Source organism: Choloepus didactylus, chromosome 17 (genome assembly GCF_015220235.1).
Source record: "Choloepus didactylus isolate mChoDid1 chromosome 17, mChoDid1.pri, whole genome shotgun sequence".
Taxonomy (NCBI): Eukaryota; Metazoa; Chordata; class Mammalia; order Pilosa; family Megalonychidae; genus Choloepus; species Choloepus didactylus.
Genome location: NC_051323.1, coordinates 48,547,273 through 48,569,736, shown reverse-complemented (window position 1 = coordinate 48,569,736; position 22,464 = coordinate 48,547,273). Strand labels below are relative to the sequence as shown.

The following is a 22,464-nucleotide window of genomic DNA, read 5'->3' as shown; positions in this document are numbered from 1 at the left end:
AATTTGTGGTGGGAGTATAATCTGAAAACCTATTTAGCATCATCTACTAAAATTAAAGTTGCACATACTTTATGACCAGGCTATTCCAAGTTTGTGTTTATCACAGGGGAATTCTTACTTGCGAGCATCGGAAGATAAGTACAAGAGTATTCATATAGGCATTATTTAAGTATTAGGGGAAAAAAGTCCATCAATGGAAGACTTGACTAATAGTGATAAATTTGTATAATACATATAGTACAATGTATTTATATAAAAATCAAACTCATGAAGACTAAATAACACAGATGGTAAAACTATCTGTTCTTATACACAGATGGTAAAACTATAAAGAAAAACAAAATGAAGGATTAATACAAAATATAAGCTAGTAATCTCAGGAGTTGGGGGTGTGATAAGGCAGAGGCTCTGAAGGTACACATGATGTTCCAATCCTTAAGCTGGGTGAGGGCATCCAGCTTGTGAACAACTTGTGAGGTCTGGTATTATTTAAGCCTTTTATATGTTTAAATATTCTTTTGTATGTTTGAAATATTCTATAAAATTTTTAAAGTTTTAAAATATTTTAAATTTGAATGCCTTTACATGAAGCATGCATTCCCAGATCACCCCAATAGCAGGCCCTTTCCTATTGCTTTATCTAGGGCCTCCTTGCGAATCCAGTACCTGAAGCAATTCCAGTGGGCAAGCTTCATTTTCCACATCACCTCTCTATCCACAGTTCTATGGCCACGCTCTACCAGAACTACCCACTTTCTCCTACTTTTCTCCCATTACTCATTCTCTTTTTCAGAGCTGCCTTGTTGGAGAGAATAATTTTCAACTCTATATCTGACCTCCCTTTTCTTCTATAAAAGTCCACATCTGTTCTTATTTAGAGACAACACCAAAATGAAGATTTATTAGCACAGAATTAAGTATGTAATGTCTCAGATCTAGGTTTTGGAACTGGCTCTGTAAGACGAACAGAAGACAGGGTTATGAAAGCCAGTTAAAACATAAACCCCAACAGACAAAGGCACACTGTTCTATACAGGAATAATGCAAATTATCTCAATATAATCAGAGAAAAATTTATGCTGAAAAAAAATCTATACTTTTGGTGGAGAAAGAAGTCCTCTATAACAAAGAGTTTTATGAATGTACATTTATATATCTACTTATTTAACATGAATTCTCTTCAGAAACAAATGTTATAGAAAACTTAAAGCTGAGTAAAATATTTAGTTGCATAAGAGAAATTAGCGCTATTCTTATATGCTGGCAAACTAGTAAATGAAAAACCAAAACGTAAATGTTTAATCATTAGACATTCTAACCACATGAATAGTAAGAGAGTAAGATATATGGTTTTGATAAATAAGAACTAAAGGTCATTGACTCAATACAAACCCACTAATGTGTTCCTTTCTACCACAGCAGCAGACGTATTTCCATCTCCACATGCAACTTGCTGAGTTTTTATGTAGGCGGACAGGAATGACGGCAGAACATCCTGCCAGATTAAGAAGTTCAGTAGGTAAGAAGCTGTTACACAGTCGTATGGTTTGGTGCTTGAGCTGAGCTCCAGTGCTGCCTGAAATAAGCTTTGTAGTTTCTCTGAATCCTAGAATAAAGCACAGTCAGTAACTGTCACTGAAATATTTCCTTAATTTGAAAGAATAATATATACTCAAAAACAGAGCCTGCCATATAACTGTAATTCAGCATTACTGAATATACGTTAGAGTTTTCAACAGTTTGACTACTATTTGTCTGGGCATGATTCTCTGTAAGTTTATCCTATTTGGCTCCTGATAGGCTTCTTGAATGTGCATATTCATGTCTTTCATTAAATATGAGAAGTTTTCTGCCTTTATTTCTTTGAATATTCTTTCTGTCCGTTTCTCTCTTTCTTTTCCTTCTGGGAGTCCCATAATCTGTATACTGGGGCTTTGGTATTAGGGTGATGTTGGTCACTGAGAACAGACCAATAACAAGTAAAAAGATTGAAACAGTAATCAAAGACCTCTCACCAAAGAAAAGCCCAAGACCAGATGGCTTCACTGGTAAATTATATCTAACATTCCAAGAATTAACATCAAACCTGCTCAAGCTTTTCAGAAATTTGAAGAGGAGGAAACACTCCATAACTCACCCTAATATCCCTAATAACATCACCCTAATACCAAAGCCAGATAAAAATTAACACAAGAAAAAAAAATTACAGAATATCCCTTACGAACATAGATGCAAAATCTTCAACAAAATACTAGCAAGTCAAACCCAACAACACATTAAAAGATTTAAACACCATGATCAAGTGGGTGGTTCAACATTAAGAAAATATGTTAATGTTAACAGATTAACAGAACAAAGGAAAAAAACACAACCATCTCAATTCACATAGAAAAGGTAGCTGACAAAATCCAGCACCTCTTCTTGGTAAAAACACTTAGAAAACTAGGAATAGAAGGAAACTTCCTCAACAAGCTCAAGGGCATATATGAAAAACCCACAACTTTCCCTATAAGATCTGGAAGAAGACCAGAATGCCTACCATCACTGCTGTTATTCAACATTGGGCTGCAAGTTCTAACCAAAGCAATTAGGCAAGAAAAAGAAATAAAAGGCATCCAAAATGGAAAGGAAGACAAAGACATTCCCTATTTGCAGATGACATGATCTTATATACAGAAAATCCAGAAAAATCCACAACAAAGCTACTGAAGCTAATAAATGAATTCAGCAAAGTGGCTTGGTACAATCAACACACAAAAATCAGTAGTGTTTCCATACACTAGTAATGAGCAATCTAGAGAAATCAAGAAAATATTCCATTTACAATATCAACTAAAGGAATCATGTCCTAGGAATAAATTTAACCGAGGATGTAAAGGACTTACACATGGCAAACCATAAAACACTGCTAAAAGAAATCAAAGAAGACCAAAATAAATGGAAGGACAGTCTATATTCATGGATAGGAAGACTAAATATCAAGATGTCAATTCTACCCAAAGTGATAAACATATTCAACACAATTCCAATAAAAATTCCAATAGCCTTCTTTGCATAAAAGGAAAAGCAAATCTTCAAATTTATATGGAAGGGTAAGGGGTCCCAAATAGCCAGAGCCATCTTGAAAAAGAAGGACAAAGTTAGAGGACTTATACTTCCAAATCTTAAAAAATTTATTATGAAAGCTACAATGGTCAAAACAGCATGGTTCTGTCTTTGTTGCTCAGATGTGGTCCTCTCTCTCTAGCTAAGCCAACTCCCCTCTATGTGGCACCTGACTCCCAGGGATGTAAATCTCCCTGGCAATGCAGGATATGACTGCTGGGGATGAGCCTGGACCTGGCATCATGGGATTGAGAACATCTTCTTGACCAAACGAGGGAAACAAAATGAAACTAAATAAAGCTTCAGCGGCTGAGAGATTTTAAATGGAGTCAAGAGGTCACTCTAGAGGACATTCTTATGCACTATATAGATATCCCTTTTTAGGTTTTAGTGTTTTGGAACAGCTAGAAGGACCTGAAATTGTCGAACGGCAACCCTGTAGCTTTGATTCTTGAAAACTTTGATTGTATAACTATGTAGCTTACGTGGTGTGATGGTGTGATTGTGAAAACCTTGTGGCTCCACTCCCTTTATCCAGTGTATGGATGGATGAGTAGAAAAATGGGGCCAAAAACTAAATGAAAAATAGGGTGGGATGGGGGAATGGAATGATTTGGGTGTTCTTTTTTACTTTTATTTTTTATTCTTATTTTTATTCTTTTTGGTATAAGGAAAATGTTCAGAAATAGATTGGGGTGATGAATGCACAACTGTAAGATGGTACTGTGAACAGTTGATTGTACACCATAGATGACTGTATGGTATGTGAATATATCTCAATTAAACTGAATTTAAAAAAACAACAGCATGTTTCTGGCACAAAGACAGACATACAGAGCAATGGAATTGAATTCAGAGTTCAGAAATCAACCCTCATATCTTTGGCCAACTGATTTTTTTACAAGGGTGCCAAATCCACGCAACTGGGAAAGAATAGTCTCTTCAACAAACAGTGCTGGAAAACTGATATCCATATGTAAAAGAATGAAAGTAGACTCCTACCTCACAACATATACAAAAATTAAGTCAAAATGGAAAAAAAGTCCTAAATATAGGAATCAAACTATAAAACTCCTAGAAGAACACATACGGAAACATCTTTAGGACCTTGTGTTAGGCAATGGTTTCTTGGAGTTCACACGAAAAGCATAAGCAACAAAAGAAAAAATAGATAAATGGAGTTTTATCAAAATTAAAAACTTTATGGGCATCAAAGGACTTCACCATGAAAGTAAAAAGACAACCCACACAATGGGAGAAGTATTTGGAAACCACACATCGATAAGGGTTTAATATCTGGAATATATAAAGAAATTCTACAACTCAACAACAAAGATAAACCCACTATAAAAATGCACAAAAGACTTGAATAGACATTTCTCCAAAGACAATATATATATGGCCAAAAAGCACATGAAAAGAAGCACATCATTAGCCAATAATGAAATGCAAATCAAAACAACAAGATATTATTTCATACCCACTAGAATGGCTCCTACTTAAAAAACAGAAAATAACAAGTATTGGAGACAATGTGGAGAAATAGGAACACTCATTCATTGTTGGTAGGACCGTTAAATGGTGCAGCAGCTATGGAAAATAATTTGGCAATTCCTCAGAAAGTTAAGTAAAGAATTATCATATGACCCAGCAATCCCACTACTAGGTTTATAACCAAAAGAATTGAAAGCAAGGACTCGAACAGTTACTTGCACACCAGTGTTCCTATCAGCATTATTCACAATTGCCAAAACATGGAAGCAACCCAAGTGTCCATCAACAGACGACCACATAAACAAAATGTGGTATGTACATACAATGGAATATTATTCAGCTATAAAAAGGAATGAAGTTCTGATACATGCAACAACATAAATAAACCCTGAACACATCATATTGGGTAAAACAAGCCAAACAAAAGTGCAAATACTGATAGGAAATAATTAGAACATGCAAATTCACAGACTCAGAAACTAGAATATAGGTCATCAGGAGTTGGGATAGAGTAGGGAATGGAGAGTTAATGCTTAATTACTGAAGAATTTCTGTTTGGAGTGATGGAAATGTATTGGTAATAGATGGTGTTGATGGTGGCACAACATTATGAATGTTACTGACACCAATGAACTGTATTTTTGAATGCTGTTAAAAGGGGAAATTTCAAGTTGTATATATGTTACTAGAATAAAATTTTTAAAAAAAAGGCCATAGGACTGTAAAACACAAACAGTGACCCCTAATGGAAGCTACATACTATATTTAATAGTATAATTATAATAATATTCACAAACATATCACACTAATGCAAAGGGTTATAATAGGGAGGGTATATAGGAACCTGCATTTCAGCATGATTTTTCCATAAATGTACAACTTCTCTATTTAAAAAAATTCTAAAAAAATAAATATAAGCACTTATACATAGGACCTTAGAGAGATTAGGTTGGCATTCAAAAAAATGCTTAAAGTTAATCGTATTTAAAAATTAATTATATTATATAGGGTATACCCAAAGAAAGACTTTGGAAATACAACATACAATTACATTTTGAAATCCTGAATTCCTATTCCTATGACCATTTTACTAATTTGCAAGACTGTCTAAGTGGTATGAACAGAATCCTCTCGTACATCATGTGTCATACTAAATTTCCTAAATTCCACAGTTAGTATTCAAATACCAAACACATGTTTATTAAATTAGAGATGCAGAGACTCTCTAAGGGCCCTTCATGGTTCATTTAGAGACCAAATCTTTCATATATGTACTATATATAATATACATTCTCCACTCCAGATACTCAAAATATTTGCCAGAAGTGAGGCATAGCTAAATTCAAGGCTAAAGTGAGATAAATGGTAAGGATAAAAAAGACAGAGAGAGATTAAGAGAAAAAAAAGTCTCTTCCTTAAAACTCCATGTGGTACAAAAGTTTACAGCCTGAGTATCAGAGAACCTTCTGCTCACCAAGGCCCTGAAAGACCAAAGGATTAGGTGAATGCTGGAGAACAACTCCCAATCTGGACCCAAGCCAGAAAAAATATTCTGAAATTTTGCAATGCCACGTGGAAGCCAGAGAAACAGGTAATTTCCACTCTCTAACATGTGCTCCTGCAGAACCCCATTGAGTCTAGAAGTTGACATGCACTAAACAGAGCCCAAGAGCCAGGAACCAGATCATGGCTTAGCTGCAGCCCTTGCGGGCACCTCTGCCTCTACACAGCCACAGACAGAAAATCCTAGCAACGCTATAGAGCCAGTACTTGGCTGGCAGCCCTACAACCCCAGAATGAGCCTTGAGGGGAGAGCTGAGAGCCTGGGCTCAGAGGCTCGGGGACCCTGCAGACCCATCCCCACACCATGCCCTCACTGCCCCAAGGTCAGAGCAGAAGAACAAGATGTCAGGAAGAGAAAAACAGGGTCAGGGAATGGGGTAAAGAGACTAGGGAGAGAACTGTTAACCTCAAGTATTTGAGTTTCAGTCTCAGTTTAGCTATTGCTATTGACCAGAAACACACTGCCTACCTCACTTACACTCAGCTTCCCAGTCTACTAAGCACAGATATTATCTCAAAAAAATCCAAGTTACTGTAAGTGATGGGTTTTGATCGAATATGATCATGTCCAAGGGAACTGGGGAAACCACAATTAACTGAAATCTACTAATAATCTTGTAAACAATAAATCCTACCACCTCCTACACCTCCCTTTTTAACAGCACGCACTGAGTTGGATTTTGTTTTCTTTTACTGTATTTCCTCCTTCCCTACCAACACTCTTCCCTCCCAATACTCTGCAACAGAAGTATCAATGACAACTGAGACAGTCAAAAGATGTGAGAAGGAAGATGCAGTGAGCTCGAATAATCTACAGATTGCTTTATCTCCCGTTAAACAGAAAGATTTTCATGCACATACTGCATTTACATGGGAAAAATCTAAATACCTGAAATTGTATAACCGTTTTTGGTAACTTCATCAGAAGATCAAATGCTAAAATTTTCACATCCTCAAAAGTGCTGGTAAAACACTCCAATAGTGTTTGGAAACGACCAACATCAATATCATGACTTAGCTGATACACTGTTTGGGTTCTTCCTAAAAAAATAAAAGAACAAAAAGCCAAAAAACAATGACTTAATAGTGAATAAAAGGCAAGGGAAATCAAGGTTTCAAAGCTATTCAGGCAGGTTTATAGAAAATTAGAAATCCACACATCATACTTTATCCACAATAGCATAAAAGAATAATTTTTCCATTAATTTATCTGCTAAACGACAAAATAAGTATTCCAGTTTTTGAAATAGGAAGGAACATTTTAAAAAATGTGTTTAAAACCATTCCATTCTCTTATTCTCCTTCAAAAGGAATTATACAAAAGATTCCTAAGTTATTTAAAAAAAAATAAAAATAAAACAAAAACAAATTTAGGAACACATCTTTTTTTGAATCTTCATAAAACATTTTGACCTGGAATCACAAATCCTATTATGTCTGAGAATGAACTGACAGAATGTTAAGTATAATGACATAACCTAATAGACTAATGGTTGCCATAGATAAAGAAGGAATCTGCTGGCTATTCAAGCAAAATGCTCAACTCATCTACTAAGCCCAAACTTTACTCTCTGCTACAACATTTAATGCTAGAAGATGCTTATAAAATCCTAAGGGAATGAAGGTATGATTAATCATATATCAAACTCTTTTTCAAGTATACAACAATATGAACATTTCAAATATTCAAAAAATCAAGGACTATATTTCTCTAAAAACTCTTCTCAAAGAAAGACAATTTTCAGCCAACCAAAGATGAACAGAAAAATTATCACAAAAGAATGATGAAAACCACCAAATCCATTTAACCCTAAGACTAAGCAAATGTGGCAATGATGGATTTCTTTGTAAAATGAGAATATTATAAATCATGATGATGTAGAAAGCCTCCAACTAAAATTGTGAGGAGACAAGGAGGAAGTAGTATAAGTCCATATATTTATCTTTTATAAAAAGTGAGGGGTGGAAAGAAATGTTAAAAGATGGCTAGTAAATCAAGAAATAGAGATGTAAGCTTTATATTTAAGAGAACGAAGAAAAATAATAAAATCAACTAAAATTTGGTTATGGAGGGAAAGTGCCAGGAAATAAAAGAATACTAATTTTGTCACTGCTTATACTAGACAATAATAGATAGTGTGTACAGAAATATCAGGTTCTATAGAAGTAACAAAAATGCAAGCCTTCCACATTATCAGAAGAAACCCGTACACAAAAATAAAGCAAAGACTCACAGGCCTTAGAGTGAGAGATTTTTTATAAATACCAATAAAAAATAAAGTTAAAAATGACAGAACTAAGGCCAAATATCTGTAATTTCAATAAATGTATATGTGCCAAGCTAGTATATTAAAAAGACTCTCAAATGGGATCACAAAGCAAAACCTGCCAAATACGGTTGTGAGGTGGTGCACCATATGTCTTTAGAGGTATCATTTACACACACTATGACGGCACCCCTCAGGTTGTTCAGTGCACAACATGTACCTTTAGGTACAGAATAGATGTGAAATATTTTAATACACAAGAAATGCACTTAAAATAAGTGGTTCAAAAGGATTAATTAGCAAAGGTACACAAATACCTGTAAAATTATAGTATATCCATGCAACAGAATACTCTGAAGCCATTAAAAAACCATGAGGCAGTACTGTATGTACTAGAAACCATCTCCAACACATACAAATAAGTGAAAAAGGCAAGGTCCAGAGAAGCATGTCTACTAAGATAACATTCGTGCCTGATAAAAATAAAATGCCTATCTTTAGATGGGTATAAAGTAGATCTGGAAAAATACTCAGGGAAATGGTACTCAAATGGTAGTCAGTCCTCTCTGGGGAATGACTGCACTGCACAGTTAAGGAAAATAGCTAAGAGAGAGACTCTCTTATGACTGTGTATCTTTATTACTTTTTGAATTTTATACCATGTGCATGCACTAGCTCTTTAAAAAATTAATATTATATACACACACTCACACACACATAAAGCAATAGTTATCTAACTAGTAAAAAGCAAATTAAAGCCAAAGCTAGCAAAAGGAAAAAAAACATAAAAGCTGAAATGGAGATAAATGAAATGGAGAAAACAGAAAAGTCAGAGAAACAACAAAACCAAAAAATTTATTGTTTTTTTAAAGACCAACAAAATTGACAAACCTTTATCTAGGCTGACTAAGAAAAAAGATGATGCAAATAATTAAAATCAGAAATGACTTTACTACCAATATCACAGAAATACAAAGTATTATAAGAGAATACTATAAACAATAGTACATCAAATTAGATAACCTACATGAAATGGATAAATTCCTAGAAACACACAAATTTCAAGAACTGACTCAAGAGGAAAACAAAAATTTGAACAGACTTACATCAAGTAAAAAGATTGAAACAGTAATCAAAAACCTCCCCCAAAGAAAGGAAAGTCCAGGACTGGATTTGCTTCACTGGTGAATCTGACCAAATACTGAAAGAAGAATTAACACCTAACCTTCTCAAACTCTTCCAAAACATGGAAGAGGAGGAACTCATTCTATGAGGTCAGCATTACCCTGATGCCAAAGACAAAAACTCCATAGAAAGAGAAAAATACTGAAAAATACCCTTTGTGAGTACAGACATAAAACTTCTCAACAAAATACTGGCAAACTGAATTTAACAGCCTATAAAAAGAATTATACACCATGGCCAAGTGGAATTTATCTCAGGAATGTAATGGTGGTTCAACATAAAATAATAATCAATCAATAGAATACACTACATTTAAGGAAAAGAATTACATGATCTTCTCAATTGATGCAGAAAAATTACTCAACAAAATCTAACACCCTTTCATGATAAAACACTCAATAAACTAAGACTAGAAGGGAACTTCCTCCATATGATAATGGCTGTGTGTGGAAAACATCCAGCTAACATCATACTCAGTGGTGAAAGACTGAAAGCTTTCACCCTAAGATGAGGAACAACACAAGGATGCCCACTTATGCCACTTCTATTCATCATAGTACTGGAAGTTCAAGCCAGAGCAAACAGGCAAGAAAAAATAAATAAAAGACATCCAAATTGGAAAGAAAGAAGTAAAACAATTTCTATTCACAGATAACATGATCTTATACACACACACACACACACACACACACACACACACACACACACATAAGAAAAATCCTAGGAATCCACCAAAAAAACTTTTAGACCTAACAAACGAAATGGGAAAAGTTGCAGGATAAAAGATCAATGCACAAAAATGTTTTATTTCAATACACTAGCAATGGGCAATCAGAAAAGAAAATTAAGAAAACTACATTTATAATAGCACCAAAATGAATAAAATACTCTGAAAATAATTTATCAAAAGAAGTATGTCTTAGGTTAGGCAATGGTTTCTTAGAAATGATGTCAAAAGCAAACTAACAGAGGATTGTGGGAAGGTGGCAGCATAGAGAGGAATGGAAATTATTAGTCTGGAGCAACTAATAAACAAACAGGAACAACTAGTAAATGATCTGGAATAACTGCTGGGGGACAACCGTGACTGTCCACCAACCTGGATTGGGAGGAATGCCTGAGATCGCAGCGTGGAATCTGTGAGTAGAAACTGCGGACCCAAGCCGGGAGCCTCCTCCCCCCATGGACCCCAAATTGCAAAGCCTTGCTAAGACAGAGAGCAGCACTCCCTGAACAAGCAAATATACCTCAGTCAAGCTCCAACTGGGGTTTTAACTGGCAGATGTAGACTGCTCAATGCAAGCTGCAAATCCCCAACAAGCAGACAGAGGCTTTTAGTGACAACTGAACTTGAAGAGCCAAGAGACTTGTCTGTCTCTGGAGGAGGAGCCCAGAGGACCAGGTGCCATCTCTGGCCAATGGGTGAAACTGGGGGCCATGGACTGACCCTGAAAGGGGGCTTTCTGTTCCTTTTTCTCTCAACTTGAGCAGCTCAGTGGAGAAAGCCTCAGGCATTTTCAGTTCACAGCACTCTGCAATAGAGAAAACCTTAGCCGTTTTCAGTTCACAGCTCTCTGACCCAGGAAAGGGTGGAGACAGCAGAATCAGAGAGACAAAGAACCTATTTAAATGCAAATGAAAACTCCCTAGGGGGTGTATCTTTCCTAAGAGGGAAAAAAGTGGTGCCCAGCTCTACTACCCACCTTCCATTCAAAACCAGACCCCAGAGCCAGGGGGAAACAGCCAAAACAGAAACTAAGGAGGCCACACCTCCTTACACCAGTCAGGAGCGACAGGCCGACAGGCGCCACCTGCTGGGCAGGTTAGAAAAAGCACAGCAGCTTGAAGCCTCACAGGGTGTGTCAACCTTCTAAGACACACCCTCAGAGAAACCTGATACTGATTATTTCCTCCTTCTGGGACCTGAGCCTGTTCTGGTCTGGGAAAAACTGATCAGGGTAATCAAGTAAACCAGATGCCTAGACAACAGAAAACTACAACCTACTCTAACGGTTGGCCCAGACAAAGGAACAAACTTACACTTCAACTGAGATACACGAATTGAAACAACTAATGCTAAATCAGTTCAAAAAGTTTAGGGAAAATATGGCAAAACACATGAAGGCTATAAAGAAAGCACTGGGTGTACATAAGGCAGAAATAGAAAGTTCAAAAAAGTGACCAGCAGAATCTATGGAAATGAAAGGCACAACACAAGAGATGAAAGACACAACAGAGACATTCAACAGTGGATCTCAAGAGGCAGAAGAAAACACTCAGGAACTAGAGAATAAGAAACATGAAAGCCTACACAAAAAAAGAACAGATAGGAAAAGAATGAAAAAATATGAGAAATGTCTCAGGGAACTGAATGACAACATAGAACACATGAATGTATGTGTCATGGGTGTCCCAGAAGAATAGAAGGGAAAAGGGGCAGAAGCAATAATAGAGGAAATAATCAGTGAAAATTTCCCATCTCTTATGAAAGACATAAAATTACAGATCCAAGAAGCACAGCGTACCCCAAACAGAATAGATCTGAATAGACCTACGCCAAGACACTTAATATTTTATCAGATTATCAGTCAAAGAAAAGAGAGAATCCTGAAAGCAGCAAGAGAAAAGCGATCCATCACATCCAAAGGAAGTTTGATAAGATTATGTGCAGATTTCTCAGTAGAAACCATGGAGGCAAGAAAGAAGTAGGGTGATATATTTAAGATACTGAAAGAGAAAAACCGCCAACCAAGAATCCTATATCCAGCAAAACTGTCCTTCAAATATGAGGGAGAGTTTAAAATATTTTCTGAGAAACAGACAACGACAGACTTTGTGAACAAGATACCTGCTCTACAGTAAATACTAAAGGGAGCACTACAGACAGATAGGAAAAGACAGGAGTGAGAGGTTTAGAACATAATTTTGGGTGATGGTAGCACAGCAATGTAAGTTCACTGAACAAACATGACTGTGAGTATGGCTGAAAGAGGAAGGTTAGGAGCATGTGGGACACCAGAAGGAAAGAGGAAAGATAAAGACTGGGACTGTGTAACTCAGTGAAACCTAGAGTGCTCAACAACTGTGATAAAATGTACAAATATATTTTTTTCATGAGGGAGAACAAATGAATGTCAACCTTGCAAGGTGTTAAAAATAGGGAGGAATTGGGGGGAAAATACAATCTATGCAAACTAGAGACTATAATTAACAGAAACATTGTATTAGGCTTCCTTTAATGTAGCAGGGGCAATATACCAAGGCTGGATGCATATGGGAGGGGTTCATGAGGGAGGGGTATGGGATTCTTGGCATTGGTAATGTTGTCTGACTCTTTATTCTACTTTAGTTTAATGCTATCTTTCCTTTTTTGCTTCTTGTCATCTTTTTTTCTTTCTTTTTTTTTCTTTCTTTTTCTTTTTCTTTTGTCTCTCTACCTTCTTTGACTCTTCCTCCTGCGTTGTGAAAGAATGGAGATGTCCTTATATAAATAGTGGTGATGGTGGTGAATACATAAATACGTGAATACAGGGAACCACTGATTGTTTACTTAGGATGAAATGTATGGTGTGTGAACAAAACCGCCTTTAAAAAAAAAACGGGTTGATGAAGAAACCTTGAGGGCACTATACTGAGTGAAATAAGTCATACACATAAGGACAAATATTGCAGGGTCTCACTGATAGGAACTAATTATAATATGCAAACTCATAGACATGAAATATAAGTTACCAGGATACAGAACAAGGCTAAAGAATAGGGAGCAGTTGCTTATTATGAACAGAATGTTCAAATAGGTTGAACTTAAATGTTTGGAAATGAACAGAGGTGATGGTAGCACATTGTGAGAATAATTAACAGTGCTGAATGGTCTGTGAATGTGGTGGAAAGGGGAAGCTCAGAGTCATGTATGTCACCAGAAGGAAAGTTGGAGGTTAAAAGATGGGAATGTATGTAACAGTGAACCTTATGGTGGGCAATGTCCGTGATTAATTGTACAAATATTAGAACTCTCTTTCATGAACCAGAACAAATGTATGACACTATCACTAGAAGTTAGTAACAGAGGGGCATATAGGGAAAAAAATATATACCTATTGCAAACTACATACTACAGTTAGTAGTATTTTAATGTTCTCTCATCAACAATAACAAATGTACAGTAACAATACTGTGAGTCAACAATGGATGGGGGGTGCTTAGGGGTAAGGGAAGATTTGAGTTTCCTTTTTTTGTCTTTGTTTCTTTTCAGGAGTAATAAAAATGTTCTAAAAATTGAAAAAAAAAATTAACTGTGGTAATGGATGCACAGCTGTATAATGGTACCGGGGGCAACTGACTTGTACACTTTGGATCTTTGGATAGTTGTATGGTATGTGAACAATCTCAATTTGAAAAACAAAAAAGCAAACTGACAGAAGAAAAAATAAATTAGACTTTACCAAAAATAAAAATAAAAATTTGTTTGCTTCAAATGACACCACCAAGAAAGTGGAATGACAATCCACAAAATGGGAAAGAATATTTGCAAATCATATATCTGATAAAGGACTGGTATCCACAATACATAAAGAACTCTTACAACTAAATAATAAAAAGACTGATAACCCAATTCTAAAATGGGTAAAGATCTGAATAGACATTTCTCCCAAGAAGATAAGTAAATGGCCAATAACATGTGAACAGATGCTAAATATCATTAATTATTAAAGAAATGAAAATTAAAACCACAATGCATTATTAATTTACACCCACTAGGATGGCCATAATAAAAAAAACAAACAATAACAAGTGTTAGTGATGATGTGGAAAAATTGGTACCCTCATACATTGCTGGCAGGAATGGAAAATAGTGCACTGAGTTCAGAAAACAGTTTGGCAGTTCCTAAAAATATTAAACATACAGTTACCATATGACCCAACAATTCCACTCCTAGGTAGAAAAACGAAAACATACATCCACACAAAAATCTGTGCACCACTGTTCTTGGTATTATTTGCAACAGTAGAAGTAACCCAATGTCCATCAACTGATAAATGGATAAACAAAATAAGGTACAACCATAAAATGGAATATTATTTGGAATACAAAAAGAAATGAAGTTCTGGCATATGCTACAATTTGGGTAAACCTTGAAAATATATCACGTGAGAGAAGTCAGTAACAAAAGGCCACATGTTGTATGATTTTATTGATACAAAATAACCAGAATAAACAAATCTATAAAGAAAGAAAGCAGATTAGTGCTTACCTAGGGCTGGGGGAAAGGGAAATTGGGTGGGAATAACTGCTGATGGGTATAAGGTTTCTTTTAGGAGTGACAAAAATGTTCTAAAATTACATAGTGGTGATGGTTGCACAACTCCAAATATACTAAAAACCAATGAATTGTATAATTTAAATGGGTAAATGTTATGGTATGTGAGTTACATCTGAATAGAACTGTAAAAAGAAAAGTGTGAAACTGACACTATGCAAAATATAAAACACTATTTAAGGAAATCTTGTGTTCATGGACCAGAAAACTTAATATTGTTAACATGATCATACTCCCCAAAGTGATCTCTACAGTCAGTGCAATACTTATCAAAAATCTCAACTGCCATTTTTGCAGATATGGAAAAGCCAACCTTAAAATTCATTTGGAACTGCAATTTTGAAAAGAACAAAGTTGGAGGACCAGCACTTCCCAGTTTCAAAACTTACCACAGAGCTATAGTAATCAAAGCAGTGTGAAATGGAATTAGGATAGACATATCGATCAATGGAACAGAATTGAGAGCCCAAAAATAAACCCAAACACCTACAGTCAAATAATTTTTGACAACAGTGCCAAAGCCATTTGATGAGGAAAGAACAGAATTTTCAAAAATGGTGCTGGGACAACTGAATATCCACATCCAAAAGAATGAAATTGGACCTTTATCTCACATAACACAAAAATTAATTCAAAATGGATCAAAGACCTAAATACAAGAGCTAAAACCATAAAATTCCCAGATGAAAGCATCCAGATATAGCTTCATGACACTGGATTTGGCAGTGGTTTCTTAGAAATGACACTAAAAGCCCAAGTAATAAAAGAAAAAATTAGCTAAATTGTACTTCATCGAAATTAAAAGTTTTTGCTTAGACTGTGGGGAATGGTGGAGTAGAAAGCTCTAGGAATGAGTCCCTCCCCAGAACAACTATTCGACAGGCAGGAACTATCTTAATCAACTATTTTGAAACTCCAGAGCCAGGAGAACACTGTCCAGGGAAGAGCAGGAGGAAGAGGCTGGTAAATTACAGTGAATACCATGTAAATTACTCTGTCCGCATGGCAGTTATCAACACTGATCCCCGACTCTAGTGGCAGGAAGCAGTGGGGTCCAGCCCCTGGTATAGCTTCCTGGTGCCAGAAAGGTACATAAAAATCCAATTCCCCAAAATCCTGGTGGGGGTGGGGAGGGGGTTGCTGATCACTGCTTTTGACTTTTTTGATTTTTCAGCTACTTCAGATCTCTGGGGGCCCGGATCTGAGGGCAGCCATTATTCCAACTCTCCCGGAACAAAGTGGAGGAGACTTAAAGACAGTACACTTCCTCAGGGCTACAGAAGATAGTTGAAGGGCTGCATTGCTGGGCAGGGGCCGAGTCAAGAAAGTGCAGCTTTGAGGAGCCATAGGAGCAGCTCCTGGTGCTTTTCCTGGCCCCTCCCTCATCACCTCCCCAGGGCAGTTTGGAGCCAGCTTCCTTTGTGGGTCCCTGGCCTTGTTCCAGCTGGGAAAGACTGATTTGGGTAACTCCTCACCTGGGTGAGTTCCCTCCCAGAATTGGCTCTCCAGACAAAAGCAGCTTTAGAAAACAAAAGCAGTGTAAGAAACAATGGAGGTAGAGGGCCTGGGGTAAAGGCTTATCTACTTTAAGACCTGCAGTGGAACTCCTACGAGAAGGTCTGTTTCCTAGGAGGGAGAGGGAGCATTCAAACTCCTGTAAACAAGGGAACTCCCAAGGCCACTAGCAAGGCAAGCCCAGGACAAGCAACAGGCCCAGAAAAGACAGGGAGGACCCTGTACTTCACATTTGCTTTGGGCTGACCTTCCTGATAGGAGAGTGCAACTCTGACAGAGAGCACCAGCCAATTTGCAAAGATGATGTAAGGATTTTTTGCTTAGGTTTGCTGGGTTTGTTAGCTCCTGAGACTCAAAACAGTCTCTTGTCATATCACCAGCTGGTCACACTCAAGAAACAGACATCTCAGTGAATAAATTCCAGAGTTAACATTTTTAAATATTAAAATGTAAAGTATGCAACAAAAGATTATAAGACAAACAAAGAAACAGGAAATGATAGCACATCCAAAATGATAAAAATCCAGAAAACATCAACAAAGACCAGACTGTGGTCATAGTGGACAAAAGACTTTAAAAAAAGGATCTTCAATATGTTCAAGGAGATGAAGGAAAACATAGAGAAAGAACTAAAGGGTATCAGAAAAACAATGAATGAACAATATGTGAACCTCATAGAAATTTTAAAAACGAACCAAACAGAACTACTGGAATTGAAGACACAATAACTGAAATGAAAAATTCCCTGGAGGGTTCCAACAGCCGATTGAAGCTGGCAGAAGAAAGAATCAGTGAACTAGAAGCAAGGCAACTGAAATGAGTCAGGCTGAGGAGCAGAGTAGAAAAAGAAATATAAAAAGTATCCCTCCTCTTTTATTTTTTTGGAAGAATTTGAGAAGGATTAATGTTAATTTTTCTTTAAACGTTTACTGGAATTCACCAGTGAAGCCATCATGTCCTGGACCTTCTTTGTTTCTCTTTAGTTGTTACAGGTGTGTTCAAATTTCCTATTTCCTCTAGAGTCAGTTTTTGTCATTTTTATGTGTGATGGGTTTAACAATCTCCTTTAAAAAAGAGAAAATTTGGACACAGAGACACACAGGGAAGAACACCACGTGATGACGAAGGCAGAGACTAAAGTTATGCACCTAAAGCCAAGGAACACCAAGGACTGCCAACAACCACCAGAAGCTAGAAGGGAGGCATGGAACAGATTCTCTCAGGGCCTCCACAAGAAATCAGCCTTGCCAACACCTTGATTTTGGGCTTCTAGCCTCCAGAACTGTGAGAGAATAAATTTTGTGGAACTGTTTTAGGGTAGTCATAGAAACTAATCCAGAGTCCATTAGGAATTTGTTCATTTCATCTAAATTACCCAATTTGTTGTATTACTGTTCATAGTATTCTCTTATAATCCTTTTTATTTCTGTAAGGTTGATAGTAATGCCTGATTTTACTTATTTCTAATTTTAGTTATGTGTGCATTTTCTCTTTTTTCTTAATCATTCTAGCTAAAAGTTTCTCAGTTTTGCTTACCTTTTGAAAAAAAACAACTTTTGGTTTCACCGATTCTCTCTTGCTTATTTCTCTCTATTCTAATCTTTATTTCTTTACTTCTGCTAGTTTACTGAGTGCTCTTCTTTTTCTAATTTCTTGAGGTATAAAGTTAGGTTAGTAATTTGAGATCTTTTTAAATGTAGGCATTTACAGCTACCTATTTCCTTCTGAGCACTACTTCCGCTACATCCCTTAAGTTTTGGGATGTTGTATTTTTGTTTTCATTCATCTCAACATATTTTATGATTTCCCTTGTGATATCTTTTTTGATCCACTAGTTGTTTAGGAGTACTGCTCAAATTTGAAATCTTCTCTGACCCCACTGTTTGAATCAGTTAGCACCTCCTACCCTCCCAAGAACTCCATATCCCCCTTTCCCTTCTTGAAATTTTTCTTCATACTACTTACCTCTATCCGAAATTCTGTATATTTACTCGTTAAATATTATTGTCTGACTCCCTCCAAAAAGGGAAGCACTTGTTTTGTACAATATCTCCCAGAATACTCCCTCACACACAAGGACTAATTAAGTATTTGCTGAACAAACCCTTTTAGTCTTATTTTTTTACTGGATCCAATTTTTCACCACGAATATTGTGACATCTGATTCTGAGTAAGAAAGATGCATATGGATTATTCTTAGCACAGGATATACTTGAGAAGAGGCAGAAACTATTTTGACTAATCCCAAATCAATGTCTTTCTATAAAATAGCATAAATAACATAAAATCCCTATATTAAAGTCCTTGAGATGTAGAAAGAAGATAAATTTACATTTCCCATCCTGTATTTCCTTGTCATGCCTCTTTAGACTCCTTTAATCTGGAACAGTTTCTTAGCCTATCTTTGTCTTCAATGACATAAACACTCTGGAAAAACATCTTTCAGTTTGGGTTTGTCTGACTGTTTCCTCATGATTTGATTCAGGTTATGCATTTTTTTGACAAAAATATTACATAGGTGATTCTCAGGCCATTATATCAGGCAACATATGATGTCAGCTTATCCTGTTATTCATGATGCTAAGTTTGATCACTTGAAAAGATAGTTGTTTTAGGCCAAAAAACAGCCTACAAAAGATAGCAACATCAAATCCCTAGAATCTGTGAATGTTCCCTGATTTAGAAAACGGGTCTTTGCAGATGTGACTAAGTTAAGAATCCTGAGATGAGATAATCCTAGTTTATCCATTTGGGCCCTAACTGCCATCACAAGTGTCCTTGTAAGGGAGACAGAGAGGGAGATCTGACACTCAGAAGAAGAGGAGGCACTGTGGCCACAGAGGCAGCAATTAGAGCAATGTGGCCACAAGCCATGGATCGCCAGCAGGCACCAGAAGTCACAACAGGCAAGGATCAGACTCCTCAAGAGCCTTTGGAGAAAGTGTGGTCCTGCCAAAACCTTGATTTTTGACTTCTGGCTTCCAGAACTGTTAGACTATGTTTCTGTGGTTTTAAGCTGCCAAGTTTATGGTAATTTATTACAGCAGCCAATTAAACACAGGGGTAGCCTTTAATTTTTTAATTTAAGGAATTTTGATGGTACTACAACTGACTTTCCAGTAAGTTTTTAACCTGATATTGATAGTTTATTTTCTCCATCTGAAGTTTTCTTCACATTTAATGTGTTTATAGTAGCACCTAGGTATATAGGAAATAACACTAGGCTGAATTGTACTGGCAATTTTTAAATTAAGAGAATAATTTCGTATATATTTAAATGTACTTTAAAGTGAAAAACCTGAGTCTATCTTCCTAATGAAATGAGTCACATAATCGGGCAGCAACTTAAGTCACAGTAATTATGGTCATTAAATAGTTGATCACAGTCAAGGAAGGCTGAACACCAACAAGAAATTCACATTAAAACACACACACACTCATGCGGAGATAAAAAGAATCATTTCTTGTCAAAAAGGAAAAAAAAAAAGACTCAAATAAAGAAGTTAAGGTTCATCCCCTGGGTACCCCCACAGAAGGAAAAATAAAGGGTACTATTAAACCAGAATGCCTGGAAATGACATCCTCATATCGTCTTTCTGAAACCATATTGGGCCTTATGAAAAAGACAGCATACAAGGGAAACCACATTTTAACCACAAAGAGGAATGTTATACATAAGAGAAACTCTTATTATCTTGATTTTTTAAACTTAATAGATTGGGTGCTATCTTAAAACAGCAACAAACAAATTAGGGGAGTGAGAGCAGGAACTCTTCCACAATAAGCATAATCCATGAAACCCGTAGTTTGGGGTTGGCAAATAGTGATTATTGAAAACAGTTTCTCTCCCTTATATCCTCCATTCATATATATATATATATATAAGTTATATCATGAAAATAAAACCTCCCAAAAGAATTTAAATGAAAGACAACAAAACTGAAATTTCAAATAAAGCAAAATGTTGAAAAATCATGCGTTTTGAAAGAAAAAAGAATATTTTCCCAAAACATTATTAAAAACTTACCTTCTGGAACAGGAAAAACTTCAGCAATTGAGCCTAAAATGGTTAAGGCTGAAAATCTGGTTGGATAGGAAGATCCAGGAAACAATGCTCCAAAAAGACTGTTGGAAACGGATGACATGAAATTCTAAAAAAAAATTACAGTAAGTACAATTGCGTTAACTCACAAGAGATTATCTTCAGAGTATCACACCTTTAAGAGTGTTTTTTTTAAAATTAAGATAGCAGAGATTTTTTAAAACAATACTGGCTTTCATTTTGCTTAATAACTCAGCTAGGCACCTTTGTCCATGACTTTAATGAACACTATCTTTTTAGGGTCAACAAGAAGTACAATTTCAGTCAAGAAACATGTTTTTGGTGAAAACAAGACCCATTCAGCCCTGCCTCGTGCCAGTGCTATATGAAAACTGATTTTCCTCACCTGAGTCCAAACTGATCCATCCAGGCTTCAAAGGTGTGCACACTTTTTAATGTTTTAAATCGACCAAAGACATACCCAATATATACTACTGGATAAATTTAGCTATAATGACCTAATTCCTACAAGGACCCAAGTATTCTGCTGTCTTTCCCTGCCCCTTTAAGACTCCTGCTGTACTATTCTGCTTACACAAATGATCAAAAAATGAAAACTTTTAACAAAATATCATTAAAAAAATTTAAAAAAAAGCAAAGTGGGAAATACTTTGTCCAGGATAAAGTCATCTTTCTCTAATTGGAATCCCTCAAAAAAAGGAAATGTGTAAGACCAAAGAGAAAAATTATAAGGAAAAGCTGTGATTCCCAGCATCTTAATACTGCTATGAACCAAAGGCATATACTTGTAACTGAGCAGCACACAGGCAGCCCTAGGCCCAGTGGGTTCTGGACAGGATCCCTGCATTCACGTCTCTGGTCAAGGACATGCAACCCAGGCAATTTATCCTTTAGGCTCTCACAAGCCCTATAAGCTTATGAGTTTATTCATTCCATTGGGTTTCAAAGGAATAGTGTAATGGTTGAAAGTGTTCTACTTAAACTAGCTTTAATTATAAATAAGTAAAACTGTATCCATATTAAATAAAAGGACAAGTTCATCTTTTAAGAATTATCTTATGTTAAAGGTACTGTCAATTATACTTTTGAATATAGTCCTTCATTCCTTCAACCAGACTGTAACCACACTGGGAGCAAGGAGTACAATCTATACCTGTGGACCCCTGGTCCCAAGCACAGTCCCCTCAACCTCCTCCTCACCCTCCCCCCCCACCCCCCCAAAGAAGGGACTCAATGTATGCTCTAGTCACTTTTAATAGCTCGCATTGAGGCTTCCATATGCCTTAGACTAGCATTCAAAACTCTATACTACCCATTTCTAACTTGACTTTCTAGACTCATTTCCCACTACTCAACTTATCCATTCCCCCAAGTTCTTAAAATGTCATTCACACACTGAGTACTCTATTCCCCAAATATTCCCTGCACTTTCTTACCTCTGTGCCTTCATTTACTAGAGAAAAAACTACTTGGATTTTGGAGTCAAGAGGAGATCTGAATTGGAGTCCTGGCTCTACCACTTCCCAGCTGAGTAATCCTTGATGGGTTACTGAACTTTTTCTAAGCTTCAACTTTTCTCACTTGAATAAGAGTTAAGTAGAATAATACTTCACAATGTTGTCATTAAACATTAAATAAGAACATGGATATAAAGCATTTTGTAAATTTAAAAGTAGTCTGATTTTTAATATTAGTTATTTAGGTATAAAATAAACTCAGTAAAACTAGACTGGAAAACATCTAATCCAATTAACAGTCTCCCCTAGCACTTAGTCGGCTGATTGGCACTGAGCCCACCACACACTATGCTTGGCATCCACAGTTAGGATAATGATGACGATGAAACAGTGCCAACATCACAACCTCCAAATGCCACAGGTGACTACCAGTTGGGAGAAAACATCAGAACCAGGAGACTGACTCAGATTTTTGAAGGACTAATTTTCAAAAAGTA

General features: G+C 36.4%; 1 protein-coding gene across 8 annotated transcripts in view; it reads right to left on the bottom strand.

Moving 5' to 3' along the window:
* The window catches only part of THADA (THADA armadillo repeat containing), a 400,812-nt gene that overhangs the window by 350,941 nt on the left and 27,407 nt on the right, over positions 1-22,464 (bottom strand). For all 8 annotated transcript variants that reach the window (XM_037806790.1, XM_037806789.1, XM_037806794.1 and 5 more), the window contains exons 15-17: positions 20,475-20,598; positions 7,052-7,203; positions 1,393-1,606 (exon numbers count right to left, since the gene is read on the bottom strand). In XM_037806790.1, coding sequence (XP_037662718.1) covers positions 1,393-1,606; positions 7,052-7,203; positions 20,475-20,598 — 490 coding nt within the window. The remainder of the gene's footprint in view (positions 1-1,392; positions 1,607-7,051; positions 7,204-20,474; positions 20,599-22,464) is intronic.